The sequence below is a fragment of the Ochotona curzoniae genome, unplaced genomic scaffold (genome assembly GCF_017591425.1).
Source record: "Ochotona curzoniae isolate NIBS_2020 unplaced genomic scaffold, NIBS_Ocur_1.0 contig_2688, whole genome shotgun sequence".
Taxonomy (NCBI): domain Eukaryota; kingdom Metazoa; phylum Chordata; class Mammalia; order Lagomorpha; family Ochotonidae; genus Ochotona; species Ochotona curzoniae.
This window is the reverse complement of record NW_024465553.1, coordinates 24,556,698-24,581,294: the sequence shown is the minus strand read 5'-3', so window position 1 is coordinate 24,581,294 and position 24,597 is coordinate 24,556,698. Positions and strand designations below refer to the sequence as shown.

At 44.8% G+C, this 24,597-nt stretch overlaps 1 protein-coding gene across 1 annotated transcript in view; it reads left to right on the top strand.

Annotated features, from left to right (window-relative positions):
* SYNE2 (spectrin repeat containing nuclear envelope protein 2) overlaps nucleotides 1-24,597 on the top strand; it is a 309,068-nt gene that overhangs the window by 97,126 nt on the left and 187,345 nt on the right. The window contains exons 18-31 of the mRNA XM_040975466.1: nucleotides 244-408; nucleotides 1,219-1,368; nucleotides 3,114-3,284; nucleotides 9,020-9,178; nucleotides 9,447-9,620; nucleotides 10,941-11,075; nucleotides 12,285-12,443; nucleotides 14,950-15,149; nucleotides 15,256-15,346; nucleotides 16,339-16,442; nucleotides 17,036-17,162; nucleotides 19,180-19,337; nucleotides 21,282-21,429; nucleotides 22,210-22,814. Coding sequence (XP_040831400.1) covers nucleotides 244-408; nucleotides 1,219-1,368; nucleotides 3,114-3,284; nucleotides 9,020-9,178; nucleotides 9,447-9,620; nucleotides 10,941-11,075; nucleotides 12,285-12,443; nucleotides 14,950-15,149; nucleotides 15,256-15,346; nucleotides 16,339-16,442; nucleotides 17,036-17,162; nucleotides 19,180-19,337; nucleotides 21,282-21,429; nucleotides 22,210-22,814 — 2,546 coding nt within the window. The remainder of the gene's footprint in view (nucleotides 1-243; nucleotides 409-1,218; nucleotides 1,369-3,113; nucleotides 3,285-9,019; nucleotides 9,179-9,446; nucleotides 9,621-10,940; nucleotides 11,076-12,284; nucleotides 12,444-14,949; nucleotides 15,150-15,255; nucleotides 15,347-16,338; nucleotides 16,443-17,035; nucleotides 17,163-19,179; nucleotides 19,338-21,281; nucleotides 21,430-22,209; nucleotides 22,815-24,597) is intronic.

Below are 24,597 nucleotides of genomic sequence, written 5' to 3'. Positions count from 1 at the left end.
CATTCAGTTTGGGAACCTCGACTCTAAGTGTATCAGCCACTTGAGAGACCAGGAGTGGTGACAGATGCCTTACAGCTGCCAGGCAAGATCTGGAATTAAAAAATTAAGGGGATAGGCAGGAGGGGTCGGGGTCTTTGCAAAAAATCTTTACATCCGCTGTTGCCTTAGAATTGGGCTCAGTAAGGATTTATTTTGGGTAATTGACACAATGTTATGTCATTAAGTTGCTCGTGTGTTCTGTAGGTTCCCTTTGAGGTATTATCCCAGTGGAATGTGGAGCACATTACCTTAAATGAAGTGGGAAATTTTCTAATTGGAGTCAGTAATGATGAAGTCGGATCATCCATTTCCAAGGAACTGAGGCGGCTAAATAAACGGTGGAGGAAGTTCATTACAAAAACTCAGCTCGTAAGTTCTTTGGTAACAAGTTTTTTGAGCTATAATTTCACTCACTGGCAGCGTTTAGCTTGTCCCCAGCAGTGTGCAGCCATCCCCATGATCGATTCTAGAATATTTACATCACTTCATTACAAAGCTTCTTATTGACAGTCATCTCCCATTTCCTCCTAGCCCTGGGCAACCAGAGATTCACCTCCACCTTTTTTTTTTGTTGTGTTGTGTTTAGTTTTACCTTCTGGAACATTTTATACAGTGTGGTTTCTTGTGCAAGGTGTTTTCAGGACTCATCTGCAGGAGGAAGGAGGGAGGAGGGAAGGGGAAATCCCTGAGCATGTGGAACTGTATCAGAAAAAGTCAAGATTTTTAAAAAGGGGTTCGTGTGCATAGTAAGCTGTACGTGTGTATACAGTATGTTCATTGGAAAGAACCGTCCACACCATGTGAATGTATTGCATATTGTTTATCTGTTCAGCTGATCACAATATTTCTGATATTTAGCCTTCTTGTTGAAATTAATTTACCATTATTAACATAAGCATTGTTTTGCCTGTTAGAGTTTAAGCTCCTTGGAAGCATACAATGAGCCTGTTTATCTTTGAATTCAACACAATGCTTCGTAAAATCAGTCTTTAGGAAATCCTTAATTCAAATTATCCTGTTGCTTATTCACAGTATGCAACTTAGCTGTTTTGAGCAACAGTCCCACATTTTGCGGATTTTTGCTGGTGAATCCTAAAAATCTGTGTCCAGACATTGCCTTCCCTAGGTGAGCCTTCAAATCTAAATATGAATGTTACATTTTATGAAATTATTTTATAGGAGATGAAACTGCCATTAGTTAAAAAACAAGATCAGCCCATTCTTGACAATTCTGGAAATATTTTACTGCCTAAAGAAGAAAACCCAACAGTTGACGTGTTGACAGATGTGTCTTCAGAAGTTCCTGAAGATCAGCGTGAGGACCTCAAGGTGAAGAACCTTACCCTATGTAACCCGCTTGCATTAATTTTGCTCTTTGAGCTTTAAAAGCATCATGTTGTCCCAACAGTCCTTTCTAAGTGTTTGGATCATGAGTTCTCATTCAGGACTCGTTATTTTCTGGGAAGCTGCTTGGGTGGTCCCCTTCATGACATGAGCCTCAGCAGGAAAGCACTGTGTCTTTCTCCGACTCTTCCATGGCCTCGTGTGCACATCCATCATTGAGCTGTGGAAACTGGCTTGGTTCTACAGTTTCTCACAAATGATGTGCCTTTAGCCTAGCTCTTGGTTCTTGCTTTCTGTGTGAAGTGGTGGGAAATCTGATCGTTCCCCTTGTTTTGTTGGGTAAGTTTAGAGCATCACATTAGAATGGATGTAGAAATAGGAAAGTGGAACAAAAATTACATGAAAAAGCATACTTATGTAAGATATATGCTTCCTTCCGGATAGCGATGTATACAGGTTTACTTCAGAAAATAATTTTAACTGGCTTTAACTAATTGTCATGAGTGTTGCTATTTTTCTGCTGTAAGAATGCTATATCAGTGCCTGGCGTGGTGGCTCAGTGGCTAAATCCTTGCCTTACATGTGCTGGGATCCCATGTGGGCTCTGGTTTGTGTACTGGCTGCTCTACTTCCCATTCAGCTCCCTGCTTGTGACTTGAGAAAGTGGTCAAGGATGGCTCAAAGCTGTGGCACCCTGCACCCACATGTGCCACCTGGAAGAAGCTCCTGGCTCCTGGCTTTGGGTGGGGTCAGGTCCAGCTATTGCAGCTACATAGGGAATGAACCAGCAGATGGAAGATCTTTTTCTCTCTTTCCTTCTCTCTGTAAATCTGCCTTCCCAATAAAAATAAACAGATCTTAAAAAACAATAAAATAGACTTCCAGTTTGTTTGTTTTCATTTTACTTGAGAAGCAGAGACAGAAAGATCTTCTATTTGCTTAATCTGTTCCCTAACTATTTGCCACAGATGTGAATAAGCCAGTCTAAAGTCAGAAGCCAGGAACTTTCTTCCAGCATCTCCCATGTGGGTGGCAGGGTCTCGTGCTTAAGCCCTCACCTGCTACTCCCAAGGTGCTCAGCAGCAGGAAGCTGGATCAAGTGGAGGAGGTGGGATGCTTTGGAACTTGGGATATTAGTGTCCAAAGCAACTGACAGAGAGCCCTTCTGTCATTGGTTCACTCTCAAGAAGACTATAACAACCAGGTCTGGACAAGGCCGAGGCCTGGAGCCAGGAACTCCCTGTGGGTCTGCTACATGAGTGTCAGGGGCCCAACTATCTGGGGCCATCTTCCACTATTTCCCCAAGTGATTTAACAGGAGGCTGAATCAGAAGTGGGGCATCTGGGACTGAAACTGGTCCTCTAGTATGGAATGCTGTGGCTTTGCCTGCAGTGCGGTAACACCCACCTCTCTCCTGAACTTCTGTTGCTAACACCTGTGTTTAATTAAACTGTGTGTGAATCTCAGAAATGTGTTGTTAAAGTCAATACCCTCATTTCCTAAGCTTTGATCTTATCTATAAGTTGATGATAGCGCCATCTTTAAAGGGCAGGTGTTATAATTAGGAAAATATATGTGGACAAACCTTTTAATTTATAAAGTGACAAATTCCCATCATAAAGGATGTATCATCAAAAGCCAGGGAGACAAAGTCTAACTTTTTAAAGCGGAAAATTATTTCATCCTGCAAGTGTGAGCCTTTCCTTCATGCTAATTTTGAATATCGTAGGCTGGAGAAGAACATGAAGAGAAGCAAGAATTCATGGGGCAGCTGAATGTGACTGGAGAGGTGGAAAATCTCACCAGACAAGTGGACATCTGGGAGGCAGAAACCAAGTCTGTTTTGGATCTGCTGAGACAGCAAGATGATGTGGGCATGCCCATGGAGGAATCCCTGCAGGTACTGTTAGCTGTTTGCCACAAAGCCCAGACACCAGACGCAAGAAATCAGGCACATGAAAGGTCTTTATTTCCATGGGGGACGTAGCATGGTTCAGGGAGAAAGTGAGGGCAGAGAGAGAGAGAGAGAGAGAGAGAGAGAGACAAAGAAAAGAGCAGAGTAGAGAGATACAGACAGAATGAATAGAAAATGAGAGAGACAAAGAACAGAGCAGCAGAATGGAGAAGAGCAGAGAGAGAGAGATCAGAGGAGAAAAAGAGAGAGAAGAAAGGGAAGAGGTATCCTTATAATCTCGAGGCGGGGATGGGAGTGCGGGGTCAGGGATTGGCTCTAGGTGGACACCAGGGATAAATGCCTCAGGGGTCGTTAGGTATGGGGGTCATTAAGTACAGGGATGAAAGCATGGTTTAAACCTGAAGGTCACTAAGCTTACGTAGGCAAGTGGACCTTAAGGGGGCCGACACCTAGGAAATTTATGGTAATGTTGGGTAAACAGGTATTCAAGGCGTTCGAGGTGGCCCTGAGTCCAGGATGGTGGGTCACTCCTTACAAGTACTGACTTACGATGATGCCCTTAAGATCATTAAAAAACTTCCTGAATAGTCATGAGCCCATGGTTTTTCTTCTCTTTGTTAGAAATTTCAGAAATGGCGTGGCTTCTCCCATCCCGCTGGATCCTCTGTTAAGATTTTGCTGGAAGGCAGGGGTTGGATTAGGAGAGCACTTACACGCCTTCTGAATTCTGGCACTAACTCTCCCAGCTACAGAATGGGAACTATCATATCTTCTTGCACCAGAGGGCACAGAGCAGAGAAGCGGGTTCAAACCCATGTGGGCCAGTGCTGTGTGATCGTAGAAGAGGATTCATTCTGTACTTTGGGGGTTCTCCTTCAACCCCACCCCTTCCCCACCTGATGCAGGGGGGGGGGGGTGATCCAGTGTCCACCCCCAGCGTGATGCAGGGAGGGTACCCAGGTCCACACACTCACCGCTGTCTCTCCTGGGCAGCTAAGAGGCTGAAAAGCAGTGAGGCGAGAGGCTGTTTTAATAGCACTTGGTTCTCCTGGGAGGAGTTCTCATTGAGGTTTTTACTGCGTTCCTTGTTCCTGCTCAGCTGTAAAAGCCCCGGAGCATGTCATCTTTTACGATAAGATGGGGAGTTCTCAAAATAAACGGGCAGAATTAACTCTCTGAGTCTGCCTTTCAGAAGGGTGAATGCTTTCGAATCGGCTTGTGTTTGCACTGTGTTTGAGAGTGATCATTTGTATTGCTTGGAAAAATGTCGCACCTATTTATAAAACAGTGTAAGAACTTGTTTCGTTGGCAAGTGGGTTTTTCAGTTTCACTTTTCATGTTTATTTGCTCAATCTGGAATTTAGTTTAGTAATAGAAATGGGATAGAGAGTCAGAATCTAGGAAATTAGGTAACAAGTTTTATTTTTAAATGTAAAATGATTAAAGTGACCGGTGTTGTGGCTTAGAAGGTGAAGCCGCTGCCTTTGATGGTAACATCCCACGTGAATGCTGCTGCAAAACCCTGGTGCTGCACTTTCGATCCAGCTCCCCGTTCATGCTCCTGGGAGAGCAGCAGAGGATGGCCCACGTGCTTGGACCCCTGTGCCCACGCGGGAGACGCAGAGGAAGCTCCTGGCTCCTGAGTTTGGCCTGGGGAATGAACCAGTGGATGCAAGATCTCTGTCTCTCCCTCTTTTTGTGTAACCCAATCTTTCTGACAAATAAAAGAATAAAATATTTTTTTAATTATTTAAAATATTTTCAAAGCAGTCACAGGGATTCATCTCATGAACAGTGTTAGATGAAGGATTAGGTAGATCTCTATTGGGCCAAAATACTTGATCAAGATGGGTTCAAAGTAGAAAAGCAAATTGCCAGACAGTTTCAGCAGTGAGATCCTGGTTGTGTTCTAGAAGTTTTTATGTCTGTGGAGAATTGTTTGCGTCTCTAACTTGATCTGCTTGATAGCCAGCCCCTAGTGCAGTTCCTGGCACATTACCAACATACCGTAAAGCTTTTTATTATGCTTGCCTGAGCAGTGATTAACTGATAACCAAGGCGGATACAGGGAAAAGGAGAGACTTTTTCATGCTATAATTTCAAAAGAAAATGAAATTACAGTGTGCTCATTGCAAAGCATTAAAATCATTGCAATTCCACTACTTTTAGACTGATAAGACCCAAAGGGGTACTTTAAAAGTTCACGGAAAATAGATATTACGAACTATGCATGAATTTTAGAAGTGTTTACACCAGAATAACCTCATCTTTAATTCTGCTTTCCAGGAACTTCTCGACATACTCTGAGACATTTACAAAGTGATTGTTGCATAGTGTATTTTCTGCATACGCATGCTACCCTTGAGTTTAAATTTTCTTTTACTAATTTGACAACTCAAAAGAGTGTCTTATTATTTAGCTTTTAATTTAGATTATGTATAATTTCTTACGCGATTCTTTAATTACTCATCAAAGTGAATTATCTGTCGAGATAGATGTGTTTATTTATTCAAAAGGCAGAGTTAAAGAGAAGAAAAAGGCAGAGCAGGAGAGCTCTTCCACCCCACACGGCTGGCCGCGGCTGCTAGAGCTGGGCCAGGCCGAAGCTGGGCGCATCGTCTGTGTCCTCTGCAAGGATGAGGGGGCCCAAGGACGTGGTCCTTCCTCTGCTGCTTTCCAAGGCCATTAGCAGGGAGCTGGATTGACAATGCAGTAGCCAGACCTGAAACTGATGCCAGTATGGGATGCCGGGGTTGCAGGCAGCAGTTTGACCTGTTATGCCACAAATGCTAGCCCCTTGAGTTATCTTTTATATATTTATGAGTCATATATTTCTGTGTGATATCTATTGTATTTTCAGACTTCTGTTTGGATTCTTGGTATCTTTTAAAAAACTGATTTAAATAGAGTCTTAACTTTTAATTGGGATACAATTGTATATTTCCAGGACGGTTGTGAAAATTATATAAAATCTGCCATTCAAATAAAGACAAATATATGATAAATATTAAAAAAAAAAACAACCCTGATTTCTCAAAAAAACTACGTCAAGAATTTGATACAATCCTTGCCCAGGTTTCCAAACTTTTCCCTTCCTCTTCTCTTGTGTGAATATGTATGCATACATGATTGCATGCATATGTATTTTTTCAGAATTGTTGCGAAGTTGCAGAGAGGAAGCCCTTTACCCCCAATTCCTCAGTATTGTTTCCTAAAAGTGGGAACATTCTCTTACCCGTCTGTCATTACCAAGAGCAGAACGCCATCAATGACGCACCATCTCATCTGCAGGCTCACCCAGCATTGCTCATGCTACTGTTACTTGGCAACGAGAGAAAATGCACATTGCGCCTTAGGGCCAGTTGTTAGGCCTGGCCAGCCTGCTGCTCGCTGGAACAGCCCCTCTGACTGCTCTTGTTTCTTCCATGATGTGACGCTGTGGAGGGAGCTGGCCTTGCCGTTTGGTAGATTCTGCCTCCAGCTGGTGTTTCCTCATGACTAGACTCAGATCTGCACTTGTGGCGTGAGTGGCCCAGCAGTGCTGTTTCCTTCTCGACACATCATCCTGACAGCTGGGCCCTGAGAATCCCACCAGCGAGGCCTTGATGTGGCCTGCAGATGCACAGGGCACTCGGAGTTGGGCCTTGGAGCTTTTTCCGTTGGACATGAACTGTTTCCCAGAGCGTCAGCACCTGTCAAGGCCACCATGTGACCTTGAGGCAGGGCCGTTCTGTTATCATTTCTGAAACCATGAACATTTCCTTATCACACCAGTGGCTAAGTTCCTCTCCCCCCTGACTGCCAGGCCTGCTCCTGGCTTCCTGCCCGGCTCTGGCTTCAGCCTAATCTTCCTGCCAACCACAGGAGATTTATTGTGATACACGATGCTAGACTTTGGCTCTCACGGTGCACATGCACCCTCATGTGGCAGTTCTTAGAAATACTTTCAGCTACAGCTATATTCCTGTGACACTTGACACTGGTGATCATCATATTGGTCTGCTGGCTAATTAACTGGTTGTCTGCCAAGTGTATCCATTTAAAGTTACTTTTTCATTTGTAATTAATATGTATCTGTAGGCAGCACTTTGAAACTATGTAAATAGCCTGTTCTCCTGCAACTTTCTGTAGCTCATAGTTTGCTTATTTATTTTTCTAACTTTGCCTTGTTGCAACTTCTTTTGTAAACTATTTTTTTTTATTCATACATACTGCAGTATGGCACGTCACGACAGGCATGTAGTGTGTAATCAGCGGATCAGGGTAAATGGCAAATCTTTTATCTCTGTTACTTTATTTGCTTATAATTTCTTTTTATGGTACAAATATTTTTTAAGATTTATTTTTATTTGAAATGCAGAGTTGTAGAAATAGAAGGAGAGAGAGAGAGACAGAGAATCTTCCATTTGCTGGCCCATTCCCCAAATGGCTGCAATGGCCAGAGCTGGATTGATTGGAAGAAGGGAGCTTCTTCTGGGTCTCCCACGTGGGTGGAGGAGTCCAAGGGCATGGACTGTCCTTTGCTGCTTTCCCGGCTGTAAGCAAGGAGCCAGATCAGAAGTGGAGCAGTTGGGACTTGAACCAGTGCCTGTGTGGGATGCTGGTGCCAGATTGGTGGCTTTGTGTGCTATGCCGTAGTGTCAGCCCAGCTCCCTCATTTATCGTTTCTTACAGGTTATTTTCAGTGTGAAGTCTTTAGGTTTTTCTGTGTGTAAAACCTTGTCTTCCCACAAACAACTTCTCTGCCACATCCCCACTGTACTTTGATGCCTTACAACACATGTTCCAATAAAATAGCTGTTGTATTTTCCCTTTCTTTAAAAAAAAAAAATTGTATCTTTTAGTTATTTGAAAGGCAGAGATAAAAGAGTCTCCTATTGCTAGTTCACAATGCCTGTGATAGTCAAGGCTGGCTCAGGTCATACCAAAGCCAGGAAGCGAACCTGGGTCTCCCACATGGATGGCAGGATCCCTAGTGCTGGAGGCATCTGTCAGATAAGTCCTTTTGGCATTTGTTTTCCTCAGTAAGCCTCTGTGAAGTTTCCATACTAATTTGCTTTAGAACCATTGCACTTTGAGATTTACACCCATTCTCTTACTGCCTTTCAACTGACAATATATTACATTTAGCTTTTATTTTGTTGACGTTTGAACAAGAACCTATCATCTGTAAAAGACCATGTCATGGGACTGGTGTTTTGCTTTAGCAGGGAGAGCTGCCACTTGCAACACTGGCAACCCACATGGGCGCCAGTTTCAATCCCAGCTGCTTGGCTTCCCATCCAGCTCCCTGCTCATGACTTGGGGAAGCAGCGGACGCTGGCCCAAGTGCCTGGGCCCCTGCACCTGTGTGGGAGACTGGGGTGAAGGCTCTGGCTCTTGACCTCAGCCTGGCCCAGTCTGGGCTGCTGCGGCTATCTGGAGAGTGAAACAGCGAATGGAAGAGCTCTATTACCTCTCTTTTCCTTCATCTCTTTCTTTCTCTTAGCAACTCAAATAGGTAAAATCTTTTTTTTTTAAAAAAAGGCCATTTTGTTTGAAATTTGGTTGTTTTAATATACATGTCAAAGTGGATTTTTAAAATAGCATTTTCCCCTAATATAAATTTGCCTCATTATGGACTAACAATGAAGTTTTTACAGTTTCCTGATGAGACTACTGAGGTTAATATGTAACTTACAAGCCGAATGTTTCTTGTGATCTCCCATTTGTTCCCACAGCATCTCATTGCCAAAGGCTCCATGTATGAAGAGCTGGTGGCCAGAACTGAAGATACTTTACAGATGGATGCGCAGAACATTTCAAGCCAGGAGTCCCTCCAGCATGTTCTCACAGCTGGACTGCAGACAAAGATTCAAGAAGCTAAAGAGAAAATCCAGGTCTGTCCTTCACATTGAGTAAATTCGTTCTTGAAAACTGAATGGTGTAGAGGTGGATCCCAAAGGGAAAGGTCACATGGTGTAGTCCTTTAGTGTCACGTTTACTTTCTTGCGACCTACAGCATATTGGAAAAATACAAATGCAGTGAGATATTCCTGTGTCTAGTGGGACATTAGAAATCACCTCTCCGTACTCTGTTAGCTGAAGGGTTTACTAGGAAGTCGGACCAAGTGTTCATTTGAGGACTTTTTTCCCCTCCCTTTTCAGATCAATGTGGTGAAACTCATGGCAGCATCAAAGAACTCAAGTGATATATCACCGGGCCTGGATGTCAGGCTGCAGGTGCAAGAATGTCAGAAGGAGCTGGAATCACAGATCACCAAGGCTGAGCAGCTGCTTGAGCAAAGAAAGAGCCCCACTGCGCTCATTTCAAAGTACAAGGTGGGAGTGGTTCCCACCTTCCAGTGCTGGAAAGTGACTAATAGAAACACAGTGCTTCCTTCACTACAGTAATAGTTACTGTGACTTGAAAAACATCCTAGTTTTGATGTCCGTTTCTCCTGTGGGTTTTACAAATTAGCAGAGAGGTGGTGGCAACGTGTGGTAAAGATGCCCTCCTCCATACCTTGGGATTCCTGTTCCATGACCCTTGTCTGCTAAGGCGGGTCCTGGGAGGCAGCCATGATGGGTCTGGTTCTTGGGTCCCTGATAGCCACATGAGAAACCCAGTTTGCGTTCCTGTTTCCTGACCTAGCCCTGCCTTGTACAAGCATTTGGGAAATGAACCAGTGCATGGACGCTCCCTCTGTCTCAAGATATATCTGCTCTCTCTCTCTCTCCTTCTCTGTCCCTCTCTTTCTCCTTACTGGCCCTCCAATAAAATTAACACACTGACAAAGGTTTTTAAAATGAAATTTAAAAACAGACTGAATCCATGACATTGGACAAGAATTTAATTTCTCTGGCTTTTTTGTTCCCAATTGTACAGTGAGCATAATCGTTTCAGCCTCTCCTGCTGCCAGATTTTTTTTTTTAATTAATTTATTTGCAGAGTTGCAAAAAGAGGAGGAGGAATTGAGATCTTCTTTCCGTTGGTTTACTTCTCAAATGACTGCAACACCTGAGCCTGGGCCAGGCCAAAGCCAGGAGCCTGGCTCTCCATCCCGCGGATGGCAGGGTTACAAGCACTCGGGCCATTCTCTGCTGACTTCCCAAGGCGCACTAGCAGGGGGGTTGGATTGGAAATGAAGCAGCTGGGATTCAAACCTGGATCCATACAGGAAGCAGAGTTACAGGTGGCAGCTTAGCATGCTGTGCTACCAGTGCTGGCTCCCCCACAGAACTATTGGCTTACAAATATCTTTGCACCAAAATAAACTTCTTTAAAATGTTATTTATTTTTGTATTTGAGTGCCAGAGAGACTGAGAAGGACTGAGAGAGAAAGCTCCCAGCAGTGGTTCGCTTTTCGAATGCCTACAACATTCATGGTTGGGCTGGGCTAAGGGTGAGAGCTGGGAACTCGTTCCAGTCTCCCACGCAGAAACATGGTTGTTGGAGCCATCACTGCTGGATGCTCCGGGGTCTGCCTTATCAGGAAGCCAGAGTTAGGCTCGCTGATACAGTTCGCAGGCATCTTAATTGCTAAGCTAAATGGTTATCCAACTTAGGTTTTAAAATTTAGGTCTTAATTTTTCACAGGATTTTTGTGAGAAGAACAAATTAGGCTTGTTGATTGGGCATATCGGCTTGTTGTTTTTTAGGACGCATTAATGCTTTTTAATAGTAAGAGCATGGCGAAGTACTTGAAGGCCCTCGAAGAAATGAAACGCAGCGTAACTGCGGACGTGCAGCTATCTTTGGAAGAGAAGAGCAGAGACGTGTGTGCCAGATGGGAGGTATGCCACGCGCCACCTCTGTGCCTTGTGCTGCCCTGAGGCCAGTGCAGGACCGCCTGGGGTTCCCTGGACAGCACCTCACTTGTGCAGCTGGCCCCAGGCGCCACCTCAGCTGCCTTCTGTCTGCCTTCAGCCAACGCGACCCTCTGTGGAGATTAGAGGGCCAGTGGAAAGAGGAAGAAAGAGAAAAGTCCAAAGCTCAGTTGCTTTCACTCCCTGCCTGGGGCTGTGTCTCAGGCTGCAGCTGGGTCCTCCCAGGGGTGTTGTGTGTGTGCCGTGTTAAGCGTTGAGGGTGCTGTCTGGTTTCCTGGTTAGATCCAGAGCGAGGCAGCATATCAACACACGCCCAGGAAGTGCTTAGTAGCAAAACTGTTGGATGCTTTGGTGGCAGATAAACTTGGAGTCAGCAGCGGTGACCTTGGACGAGTTACTGACTGCAGAAGCTTCACTGACGAAACGGGAATGACACTGTCTACTTGGCAGCATGATTGCCAGGGTTTATACGCAGACTCTAACAGAGATTATGTTCATAAGATGGTGCTAAATAATGACAAATGTTTTGCAAATCCCTATATATACATATATGTGAGATTTAATAAGATACTATATTATACATACTATGCATACTTGCAATTATATAACACAGCTGAGAGTCCTCCTAAAATACTTCACAAAGCAGACTTTTTCATGTTAAAATGGCTTTATAGAATTATCATAAATGTGAAGCAGAGAGGGGCAGTATACCCCATTCCCAGGTCATCCCATTACAAATATCTTCCTATAATACCTTTGTCACAACAAATGGGCTGATGGGTATGTTTGGATTAACTGAAGTTTATACTTTGATCCAATTTCCATAGTTTTCTCCTGATTTCTCTTTGGCCTCTTCCAAAAACAGGAGACAAGTGATGTGGCCCATGTCTTGAGGCTCAGCTGTGTATTTTGCATTCCTCCTCTTCATTGCCTTTCCATTCGCTTAGTGTATTGCACAGCTGAAATGTGTTTGTAGTTGTTAGGAAAAAAAAAAGACATAGGTATTCACAAGCTGGGATATTTTAAAGCATTCTCGAAGAAACATGGGTGGAGTAGAATATTGTGAAGACTCTACTTAGGTCTTCTTGCTACTGCAAATATTTCTGTTGTGAGTACAAATATTTTTTTCAGCAGGTTCTGTTCCCATGGTTGACATGATTCTTTGTTTTCCCATAGTCTCTTCATCATGAATTGTCTTTGTATATACAACAACTGAAGATCAATATTGAGAAAGAAAAGCTGAGTGACGGCATTTCCAAACTCGAAAAGCAGATCAGTAGAGAGAAGAAGCTTCTTCGCAGAGGAAGGACCAAGGGCCTCCTCCAGGAGCACGAGGTGAAGCAGCCTGTTGCCACTTAAACTTGTCATTCTGTGGGCCTTATCTTAAATGGGTGCCCGTGTCTTTAGCTTGGGATTGAATCACCTCTTCGACCCCTTCCTGTCTTACTCCCTGGGGCTCGTGGAAGGCTCTGGGGTGCATGGAGGGCTCTGGGGTACATGGAGAGCTCTGGGGCGCATGGAGGGCTCTGGGGCGCATGGAGAGCTCTGGGGTGCATGGAGGGCTCTGGGGCGCAAGTCCTGACCGGAATCCGTGTGTCTCACCAGTTAGAAGCAAGACAGTTCAGAGCTGGGTGAACATTCCACGATTGCCCTGGGAGGGTCTCGGGTGGCCGGTCAGGGGAGGCTTGTCACAGATGTGATGTGGCCACTGTGCCTGGGGTTGTCACAGTTGGGATACTGTGTCCTTGGCAGTGACCTTGGTGACAAGTAGCCGATCAGGAAATAGAGCCCCATTGGATAGCTTTCACATGTCTGACCTCTCTCTTCATTTCTTTTCATATCAGTTGGTATCTCTTCCAGTTTCAACCTTCATTGCTTTTAGATGAATGGTCGTGACGAAGTTCATGGAAAATTGGTATTCTAAAAATATATGATTTTCAAATTTTTGGCATGAAAGTAATTTTTTAAAATTCCATTTCCCATAAGATTATTGAAGTCCATTCTGTGCATCTGTGTGTGTGTATGTGTGTATCCCTGTGTTATAATATTTTGAAAGAAAGTGTCTTATTAAAATTTTTCTGTGTAGCAGAGAAACATGGACAAAGAGAGCCTGATGGTGATCTCTCATCTGCCGACTCTTTCCCTGAAAGCCAGCAATAGCCAGGGCTGGGCTGGGCCAAAGCCAGGAGCCCAGAGCACCAGCCGGGTTTCCCAGAAGGTGGCAGGAGCCCCAGCTGTTAGCCATCATTGGCAGGAGTGGAACTGAGACTCAGACCCAGGTGCCCTGGTGTGGAATGTGGGTGTCTCAGCTGGTGGCTTCCACCTGCAGCAAATGCCCACCGTGTCCTCTGCACTGGGGGACATGCTTCCACTTTGGGCTAATTCCATGCTTGCCTGGGGTGACGTGGTGCACTCTTCATTGCTCCCTCTGCACTGGTTTCGATTTCCTGCTGAGCTTTGGTTCTGTTTCACGGACATCCTTCAGAGCCCTGCCCCGCAGCCTGTCTGAAGTGGACATGACCTGTCCTCACTGGCTTTGCCTTTGCTATACCTTGGCTGGGTGGAGTGTCGCTCTCTGAAAATGCCCTCTCCCCTTCCATCCTGTCCCACTTGACCTTGAGGTCTTTGCTAAGTCCTGTCTGGTACTCCTCCCTGGAGCAGTTCCTTGTGCCTGCTTCAGAAAGTTTGGGGGAAAACAGGATGGAGATAGTTTTATTGGAGCGTATGCATTTTGACATATATGACTGGTTTCTTCCTGATACTCATTTTCCTTGGCCATTTTGACTCCCATTGGGTTCAGAACAGCTGTGCTTTTCATTCTCTTGGTGATGCTTTTGCTGGAAATGAACTTGTCCCCCTGAGATCCAGCACTGTTCCTACTGTATCAGCTTGGAGGGTTGTGCCTGGTGGAGGGGCCGTCTGGCTCCATCACAGCCCTTAGCACACTAGATGCTCAGCACTGCTAGAGACATTACTGAGCTGCAAGTCCCTTTGGGGTGGATGCCCTCGTATTTCTGTGGCCCTCTAGTGCTGGTCAGCTACATAGCATAATACCTTGGGGTGAACCTTTGGTGCAGCAGTTAAGACAAAGTGTCGCTTGAAGTATCTGCCTCCCATATCGGAGATCCTGGGTTCAGCTTCTGCCTGAGCACTCTGGGAGGGAGCAGGTGGTGGCTGCAGTAGCTGAGGCCTGGCTGCTCTAATTAGGAGACTTAGCTCAGTTTCTGGCTCCTGGCTTTGGCCTGGTCCAGCTCTTTCAGTCATAGACATTTATAAAGTGAACCAGTAGATGGGAAAAATCTGTCTTTGCATTTTAAATAATTAAAAAAATAATAAAAGCAACAATAACAATCATAAGTCACTGGGAGTAACCTCTTAGGAAAGAGGGTGATTTTGGTTTACGGTTTTGGAGGTCAAAGCCGGAGATTGGGCAGCTGCCTTGGCTCAGGTGTCTGGGTAGCCTGGAGGCTGATGCAGATATGTCCACTCCTGGTGAGCTAGAAGCACAGAGAACTTCCTGCAGGCATACCACCAGGGACCTGGGGTCCTTCGGGGCCCACCTTCTAGATGCTGAATTTAGATGAAGTCTCCATTTCTCATGTGTTGACCACTGATTTTAATCCTATGACCATTCCTATAATACTTTAGGGACCAATCCCTTATTTCGTGGGTCTTTGGGCTGCATCTGATTTATTATCCAAGTCACAGCATAAGCCACGGCCACAGGGAACAGGACTGGAAAGGAGCATATTACAGGAGGCACACGCCTCCTTGGTCTCTTCCTTGTGGACTCGGCATGTCAAGTTGCTGAAGCGCATTGCCTGCTCTGTTCCTCCTGCAGGCTTGCTTCTCTAAGGAAGGCATCCTGCAGCAGCTTCACCAGCACAGGGATGTCCTCCGGGAGCTGTGTGAGGAGCTCACTCTCCAGGAGAGTCAACAGGAAGTGAGGCGAGCCCTCAGGGATTACGAACAGAAGATGGACAGACTCCTGCGCTCCGCCTCTGAGATCCACGCGATACTGCGAGACCCATCGGGGAACAAGTCAGTGCTCTCTCAAAGGGGCTGCACTGCAGAGTAAAGCCCAAAGAAGCCTTTTCCAAAAAAAAAAAAAAAAAGATACTAAAATACAATTCTGATTCCTTCTTAGGGAGTCTGTAGCCACAACGGAGAATGGAGGAAGGGATTCGCACAGTGAGGTGCCGTTTGCAAAGTCGGATAACGAGCCATCAACCGAAAAGGTGCCTAGTGTGGATAATGTCCTTTAGAAGTAAACCCAATGTAAAAAAAATAAGTGCACAACACTTTGCTTCTTGTTAATTAAGTGTTGGTTTCAGTGATCCCTTTGGTTTCATCAACTGGGAATTTCCTCTTCCATCGTGCTAGGAAGACTGCTCTTCCAAGAATTAGAGTGCGGTGAACCAGGAGCGCACGTAGCGTGCATCGGTCGGTCTTTGCGACAGACCCTTCCGCACGGTTAGGAAGGGGGTTGTCACCTCCCTTGTACTTCAACGGGAGGAGATGGCGCTTCCCCTGGACACGAGGTGTCATTTCAGGGGCATATGCTTTGTGGGTTGTCTTTTTCTCATTAGAATGATTTTTGCCTCCCTTGAAAATTGAATTTTTCTGAATTCTTGAATTTGAAAGTTCCTTCTGTTTATATGAGAGTTCTTCAATACATTATTATGAACTTGGAATTAAAGATAAGGCAATTTCGATGGAAAAAAGTTTGAACTCCCTGTGATTTTTTTTTGCATAGGTGGCATTGCCATGGACTTTTTGGAGAGCTTTCATAGACATGGTTTTGAATATTTTTAAATTTTGGTACAAAAATAAATGTATCTTTTAATTATGGCTCCATGAATTTTTTGAAGTGCTGGCCATAACATAACCCAAATTGCCAGTGAGGACATTGTAGGAAAGGAATGAGGTTGTTGGCATTTGGAGTTCTATTCCTATGAAAGTTGGGGTCCTTTCGAATACAGCTGTGAGTTCTTGGGCAGAACCTTAGGGTCTGGGAGCATTTGCTTGCCATGCTGTTGGGAGGTGAGACTCAGTCTGATTCATCTCTTTTCTTCTGCCGAGCTGTGCAATCTCAGGAATTGTGCTGTGTCCTCGGGTGGGATAGAAGCGATCAGTGATTCATCTTTGAACATAATGTACCGTTCATTGTCTCTAGACAATTAAGTATGTCTAAGATACTGTGTTTACTCCATTTTAAATATTTGCTTAGGCAATAGAACCAGTTAATGTTATCCTGGCACCAGAAATGAAGCCTCAACAAGAAGAAAGCATTATGGAGAAGCATGACAAGCACATACAGAGTTTACAAAACAGGTGAATGTTCTTTTAACAGCTGGAAAGAGTGACAAAAATCTCATTAATGAAAACATGGACTATTTAATTGACTTATTTATTTGAAAGTCTACACAACTGACAGTAATTTAAAAATACTTTCATCTGTTCTTTTCATTTTCTTTTTAATATTGTTTACATAGTTGAGAGGGCTACACACTCATTTGGGTCTCCTATTAGGCTGGGGAGGATTGAGGTGTGAAGGAAGGGAGGGTGGGACAAATGTTTCCATTTAATTTTTTTTTCTCCTCTCTGTCCACAGTGGGGGAGGGGAGAGGCTGTCCTTGCTGTCAAACTACATGACACCCGGGAATGGGAGAGAGCCATTTGATGACGCCTTATGGACCCTGATGTGGGTTCATACTTGAGTGGTTTTGATAGTTCTGAGACGTTGTTGGTTTTGTTGCTCCAGGGTTGGGACAATTTTTCCAAGTTGTATTGATTGACAAAGTTCACCTCAGTGCATCCGCAAACCCGAGAACAAGCTGCAAAGCTTCGGCAGGAGAGTTGTCCAACCTGTTCTGCTTTCCATGTCTCATATTTTAATAAATTTGGCATATAATCTTTTGCCCCAGGTGTGTGGCACAGAAAGAAATTCTTGAATCACACCTTCAGAGCAACAAATTCAGGATTCTTTCCGAGTTCTCCAGTGAAAATGAAGGGACTACTGCTTGTCTGCACGATAAACTGAGAGATCTCCAGGTAATTACCCAGACACCATTCCTCTCATAACTGGTTTGATGAGAAAGTGGCACACCATGGGTGTAGACATGACTGTCTTTGTTGGATTGCACTTCTTATGTCACATGGTGCCAGGGATGGACTTGCTTCCAAGTACTGCACCTAACAACGACTTTGGCTCAGGGTCCTCATTTACTCCTGATGCTGTATCTGATTCATCTAATCTGCTGCTCAAACTTGTGGAGTTCGATCATTGTTGGAATTTCAGATGAATTATGAAAAACAAGGTGTTTAAAGCTAATTTCAGTCTGTTCCTACATAGCCCTCAAATTGATCAATTAAAGCTGAATATTTCTTTTAGGTGTTTTAGAGAAAGTGTGCATGTGAGAGATTGGGTTGACTCCCCAAATACTTGTATTGACAGATCCTGGGACAATCCTCAGCTAAATAACGGGAACTCCATTCAGGTCTCCTTCATGTGTGGCAGGGTCCAACCCCTTAAGTTATCACTTGGTGCAACCCATGGTTGCATTAGCAAGAAGCTGGAGTCAGGAGGCACAGCAGACGCTGAGCCTAGGCACTGTGAAAGGGATGATGGAGTCTTAACCACCAACTTCATCACTAGGTCAGATACCCACCCCTATGCCTCAGCTTGACCAAATCATCATAGTGATCAAAATTGCTGCCCATCAGTTGTTGCTCTATCCTGCTGGGCAATAGGAGGCAGGTGGTGGCATTTCTGCACTAACCAAGGGATCATCTTCCCAAAGTGTTGGCAAGGAACTATTGCACTTGACTCAGGAGCTACAGAAACCGCCCTGAGTGGTGGACACACAGATCCTATACTGTGCAGAGAAATGTCCGTAGGCCGAAGATGAGCCGTCCACTGCACTGCAGGGCATTCTTGCTGCAGGGTTGTGAATGTGTGAGCTGTCACAGGTGGAGCCCACCAGTCAGGCAGTGCAAGGGCCCTGTGGGATGTAGCGGTGAGATTGTGGCTGGGTAGGGGAGATTGTCCTACGTGGGCCGCCTATGTTTTCTAGCTTTTAGTGTTCTTGGTCATTCGCTGCCTGACTGCCCTGTGTTTTTCATCTGTTCACAAATTGCCTGTCTGGGTCATGGAGCGTGCTTTCATTCTAACGAAGAAGCTGTCTTGAGCCTTTCCGCAGTGACTGAGACCGAGTTGCTTAGAGCAGCTGGTTTAGTCTTTGTGGAAGTGGAACAAGAGATTAGGTTGCTGATCTCCCCGCAGAGTTCTCTAACAACCCTGGAAAACAGCAACAGCGGAGCCAAGATAATGGGCTGTCATCATACAGCTTTATGGACACTTCATAATGACCTGTAAATGCACTTCATTCACTTCCTATTAGCCTAGAAGTAGTTTGGATTCTAATTATCTTTTAATGCAGAAGGTAACAAAGATTTAATATCCTGAGGAAAGAAAATATCTATTTGTATATCCATGTTTATCTTAGGGGGCTTGGATTCCATGGCGAGCCCTGGGTTTGGCTTCTTGACCTTCAATGAATAGATCCCCTGGGGGGCACAGTTAATACTGCTGTTCTCTTAAGGGCGGCTTTCTTGCAGAGACTGGAATGTTTTCAAAATGCAGTGTTGTGGCACAGTGGGTTGAACCCACTGCCCACAGTGCCTACATCCCATATCAGAACACTGGCTTGAATCCTGGCTGCTCTGCTCCCCACTCAGCTTTTTGCTATTGCACTTGGGAAAACAGCCGAGCATGACCCGCGTCCTTGGGTCTCCGCCACCCACATGGGAGACGTGGATGGAGTTCTAGGCTCCTGGCTTTGGCCAGTCTCATCTCTGGCTGTCATGGTCATTTGGGATGTGAACCAGTGCATGGGAGATCTCATTTGTCTTGCTCCCCGCCCTTTGTCATTCTGTCTTTCATGTGATTAATGCATCTTTCCCAAAATGCAGTCTCATGTGACATGTGGCTTTTGCTCCTACAGTTGATCAATGTCTCAATCTTTAGAAAGGGAATCATTCTGACTATTAATTTATTCACCTCCTTTAGGGCTTAAAAAATGAAACGGATGCTCACTGGCAGGAGTTTGAAATCACCTCCTTCAAGTTGGAGAACCTTGTGAGTGACGCAGAGAAGCCGCTGATAGTTAAAGCAAGACTCGAACTCCAGGAGCAAGAACGGGAGCTTCAGATGGCTCTTCACGCCAGGTCTGACGCTGGGTGCCCTTGAACAGCTTCATACATGTATCACTCCCAAATGCCGTTGTAAACCCAGCTTTTCACTCTGTGGGCCCCATCACCACCCTCGGTTACCACTGCCACTGGAGGGTTTGCTGCTAGGCTTGCCATTTTGCTGATCAGGAAACTCCTGTGCAGAGAGATGAAATAAGGTGTCTAGGCCATTCAAGAGACGCTCCAGGAACTTTACAAAATTCCTGGAAGAATAGAATGAAAAGGCAGCTTTCCTCAGTGCAAAGCAATGTTTGCAATCCAGGCAGGTTTTTTTTTTTTTGCACAGTATGCATTATTCATGAGCTTTAGGATGACCTCTCCCTTACATGGATTTCAGCTGTTTATTTACACTGAGTGTTTATTTATACTAAGTGTTGTTCACACAAAAATAATCAACATTTTGTATTGAAGTACCTGGGTTTGAGTCTCTGCTCTGCTTCTGATCTGGCGTCCAGCCACTGCGCATCCTGAGACACAGCATGTCATGGTACAGGGATCTGAGTGTTGGGGTGGAGTTTTTAGCCTCTGGCTTTGGCCTGACCTAGTAGTATAGGTTGTTGCAGGCGTGTGGGGGAGTAAGTCAGTGGATAAAGGTCTCCGTCTTAAATAAAAATAAGTAAAATTTTTTTTAATGTAAACAAAATTAACTTTGCCTTTAATCTCATTTTCCATGAACTTTCTGAAGTTGCGTAGGTTGAACTTAAAGCTCTCTGCAGTCCCATGGGCCAAGCTTTTCCCACTGTCTCCCCTTGGGCATGAGTTTGGCTGAGTCCCATACCCTTTCTGGGCATTGATTTCTTCATTAAACTTTTTTTAAATTTATTCATTTGAAAGGCACAAAGTGTTTCTTTTTACTAATTTACTTCCCAAATGCCTGAAATAGCTAATGCCAGGCTGGGGGCTGAGCCGAGGAGTTGGGAACACAGGCCAGGTTTCCCCCTGGGGTGAGGGCAGTTAGTCCCAGGAAGCCAGAATTAGTAGGCAAAGCTAGGTGTTAAACCAAGGCAAGATGTTACGTAGCATCTTAACCGTGTTACAGAGCACGGCCCCTGATTGTTTCTTTTTAAAAAGCAGAGTATTATGAACTGTCACACATACCTAGGCCATATGTGTTCCCATTTTTCATAGTAAGACCATGAGGATCCATCTGTGGTTCCCCTTCATGGTCACAGGTATCCCATGTTATAGTTATTTTATTGTAGTTTATGGAAGAGTTTGTTATATTTCCATGTCTGTAATAAATTTCCCTTTTACAAATATGGGCATCATTCTATAATAGTATTAAAATAGTGACACAGCTGCTGGATCATCCTGTCAAAGTTAAATAGAATTCAGTATTTTACTACTTCAAAAGAAAAGGAAGTGTCTGTCCTTTTAGTGGCAGTTCTCCATTCAGTGTGGTTACCTGTGAAGCTATTTAGAATGTTTGGAAGTGAGGATCCTCTTGAGAATGAAATAAGAAAGCATTAATAATGATGAGGACATTGTCCCGAGCAAGTAAATTACAGCCAAGCTCTGCTGCTGCTCACTCAGTGAATGTTGAGTGAATGCATAAATTGAACAGTGGATAAAAAACGTGTCTGAATATAGTAAACAATAGATCTTGTGGCATTTGGGGTCTATGCTTTTCAAAAATTTTATGTATTCCTTTGTTTTGAAGGCAGAGAAAGAGAGGGACAAAGAGAGATGTGTCTCCTGGCGGATCACAGCAGTGGGGGCTGGGCTCCATGGAAGCCAGGAACGGTGACCTCAGTCTAGGTCATGCAGGTGGATGGCACCGGGCGTGTCAGTGTGGGCTATGGGCATCTCAGGCACTCAAATCCTCTGCCCCATTTCTATTGCGTAACCGTTCTTCATTTTGTTTGCATAAACGATGGTGCAGATCTGTTTGAACTCATGTCTGTTGTATTTTTCACTTAGACTGACATCTTTGGAGACAGCTCTGCAGTTTGTGTCACCCATAGAGAAGGAATCAGTGTCCCTCTGTGACTTGGACTTGTCCCTCCGTGAATTGGTCATCCAGGAATCTTGTGTGCTCAATGCCGATAGCATTCATCAAAATCTGAAGGTAAACAGACATTCTCGTGGCAGATTTACAGCCTGAGTTCCTCAGAGACCTTCGAGTGTTTGTAGATTGTTAAGTACCTTAGCGTAGGTTTAGAATGAGCCGGTAAAGACTTGTGTGATCTTGATGGTTACAGAAGAGAATGCTCAAAGTTTCCAGAAACTATAATCTACAAGTTTAAATTTCATGCATAGGAAGATCTTCAAAAAGTCCACGAAAAATGTTGTGAAAAATGATGCATGAGTGTGTCTTTTTTAGTCGATTGTCTCGTGTGCTTTTTGAAATACACTTTTATTTCTCAGCCTTTTGTTTCCCTGCACATTCAGAGGCAGATACCCTGGTGTAAATTATGGAATATTTTCTGTGAATTCAAAATGGAGCCTTGTTTATAAAGATCTTCAGTGACTGGGTCCCTACATATCATACTTGACTGCTAGGCTTAAAAGGATATATTCTGTAGCATATTTATTCTAATCCTATCTTAAGTCAAAAATAGCTGCTTTATTTTTCTGATGCTAAAACAGATGTCTTAATAGCTTGTCTCTAATTATTTGCTTTGGAGTAAATAATATACATGCTTACCGTCACTGGGGGATTGAAGCGTGTGCCAGGGTATTAGATAATGAAACAGCTTGGCCATGTGGCTGTTCGTAATTAAAGTTTTCCTTGGTTAGACCCATAAGCATGTACTAGATCAAATCTCATTAAGCCAAGAGATTGGTTTCTGATGTGCAGTTGGCTTTCTGGATTCACTCTTTTCGGCTTTTGCTATTTTTATTTCAGGATATCCAGGATTCCATAGCAAAACAGATTGAACTATGTAATGAGGAGTTGGACAGCTTTGCATCGAAAGAATTGCACCCGTCTGACCTGCAAGCAACCCAGAATATTGTGCTGTCATGCAGAACGCAGCTTGAAGAAATGAGCCACAAGGCGCAGGTGCGGGAAGAAACCCTCCGAGCCGTGGAGGACTTCTTGGCCTCGCTGAGAACAGCTGACCTCTCAGCTGTGGGCGATACAGACTGGCTAGCCTTGACTCTGCAGGAAGCACCCCAAAATACCTCGCTGGGAAAGAATGAAGGGAGAGCATTCGTTCTACTGAAAGACAAGGCCAGACATCTGGATGAGCGTTTGGAGACACTTGGTATACGCTTTAAAGATACTGAACAAGGCAAAGACACCTCCTGTGAAAAACTAGTTGATGCTTTGTCCATAAAGGTGTTGGAGAGGCATGGGTGCAGCCCAACGGAGGAACTCACCGAGGAAGCCAAACTGCTGATGGCTTGTGCTTCCAAAAACAACGAGCTCTTGAAAAATATTCAGGATGTGCAGAACCAGATCAGTAAGGTTGGCCTCAAGGACCCCACCGTCCCCGCCGTGAAACATCGGTAAGAGTTGTGTCGTATCTGCCCATTTGAACCTGCCGGCTGAGGCAGTGACTTCCGGGTCTTCCTGCTCCTGTGTCAACCCATCAGTGGTTCGGCGTTGGTTGCTGTAGACCTTTCAAGTGAGCCCCCTCTTAGTTGATGCTGTCGTGTCTTTCCCAAATGCTGTGTGGTGTCTCTGACCTCTCTAAAGTGCATACTCTCATGGACAAATGGCAAAAGAGGTGTAAGGATGTGAGATTTTTCAAATCCCCTCGTGCTTCTGTGTGTTTAATGTGGATTCCTGAGGAGGAGACTGACAAAGCCCACATTTATGAAATCAGAGATGCATGGGGGCAGATGCGCAGGCGCGTCTCCACTTCGCTGCCTCCCCCTCGGTCTCCTTTCCTACAACATTAGGGTGGGGACCGCGTGGGAGGGCAGGGGACTGAATCAAAGCTCGGGATGAGGCTGGTGATCCTTCTGGAGACTGAAGTACAAGATGGGTGAGCAGTCTTCTGTACCAGGGAACGCCAATAAATTCATGGAAAATGGAATTAAAAGACTTTATTTTGGCGCAAAACATTTAGTTAAGTGAATTAGCTAGTTACTGAATTGAGAAGCAAACAGACACAGTTCGTTTCTATTGGCTCACTCCCCCAAACAACTGCAACTGCTGGCAGGCTGAAATGGGGTGCTGGGAACTTAGTTCAGATCCCCGATGTGGCCAATAGGAACCCAGTTGCTTAAGCCGTTGCTGCTACCTCCCATGGTCCATTAGCAGGACACTAAAATCAGGCATCGGCACCAAGACTTGAACACAGACACCACTGTGGGATGCGAGCATGTTACGTGTTAGGCTCAAATCCTCTCATTCTAAAGATTTGAAATTGGGGCTTGGCGCCATAGCCTAGTGGCTAAAGTCCTTGCCTTGCATGCACCAAGATCCCATCTAGGCACCAGTTCTAATCCTGGCTGCTCCGCTTCCCATCCAGCTTCCTGTTTATGGCCTGGGAAAGCAGTTGAGCATGTCCCGATGCCTTGGGACCTTGCACCCAAGTGGGAGATCTGGAAGAGGCTCCTGGCTTCTGGTTTTGGATCATCGCAGCTCTGGCCATTGTGGCCACTTGGGAGAGTGAATCAATAGACAAAAGATGTTTTTCTCTGTCTTTCCTTCTCTTTGTAAATGTGAGACAAGGCGATAAAAGAGAACTTCCATCTGCTGGTTCAACCCAAAATGGCTGCAAAGGCCAGTCTGAAGCCAGGAACTTCATCCAGGTCTGCTGCTTGGTTGCAGGGGCCTGGACACTTGGGTCATATTCTGCTACTTTCCCAGGTGCATTAGCAGTGAAGTAGAGCATTTGGGACTTACACCGGGGCCCATATGGGATGTTGGCACTCCTGTCCACCAACGTTTTGAAGTACCTTCATATGAGTGGGCTGCCTCAATTCTGGAGTTCAGACTGTCCTTCAGCCCCCTTAAAACCCCAGTGCCAGTGAGTGTCTCCTTGGTGGTAACTCCTCCCCTCATGGCATCACCCACTTGCTGTCCTCTGCTCTGTGCACCTGTAGTTGCTTAGGCTCAGTGGTCTTCTGCGAGCTTTGAGCAGACCAAGCCCCTCTGGAGAGCTGGGAATGTCTTTCCCCTGTACCCTCACCCCCCAGGAGACTTTTATTCCTACAGTCATCCTGAGGTACTGAATTATTACTTCAATGCATTTTAGTTGTAGTTTTGTAAATAAGTGATGGGGAAAAGATGAATATGTAAATGAAAACCGGATAGTAATATACTTAATCATTAATAATT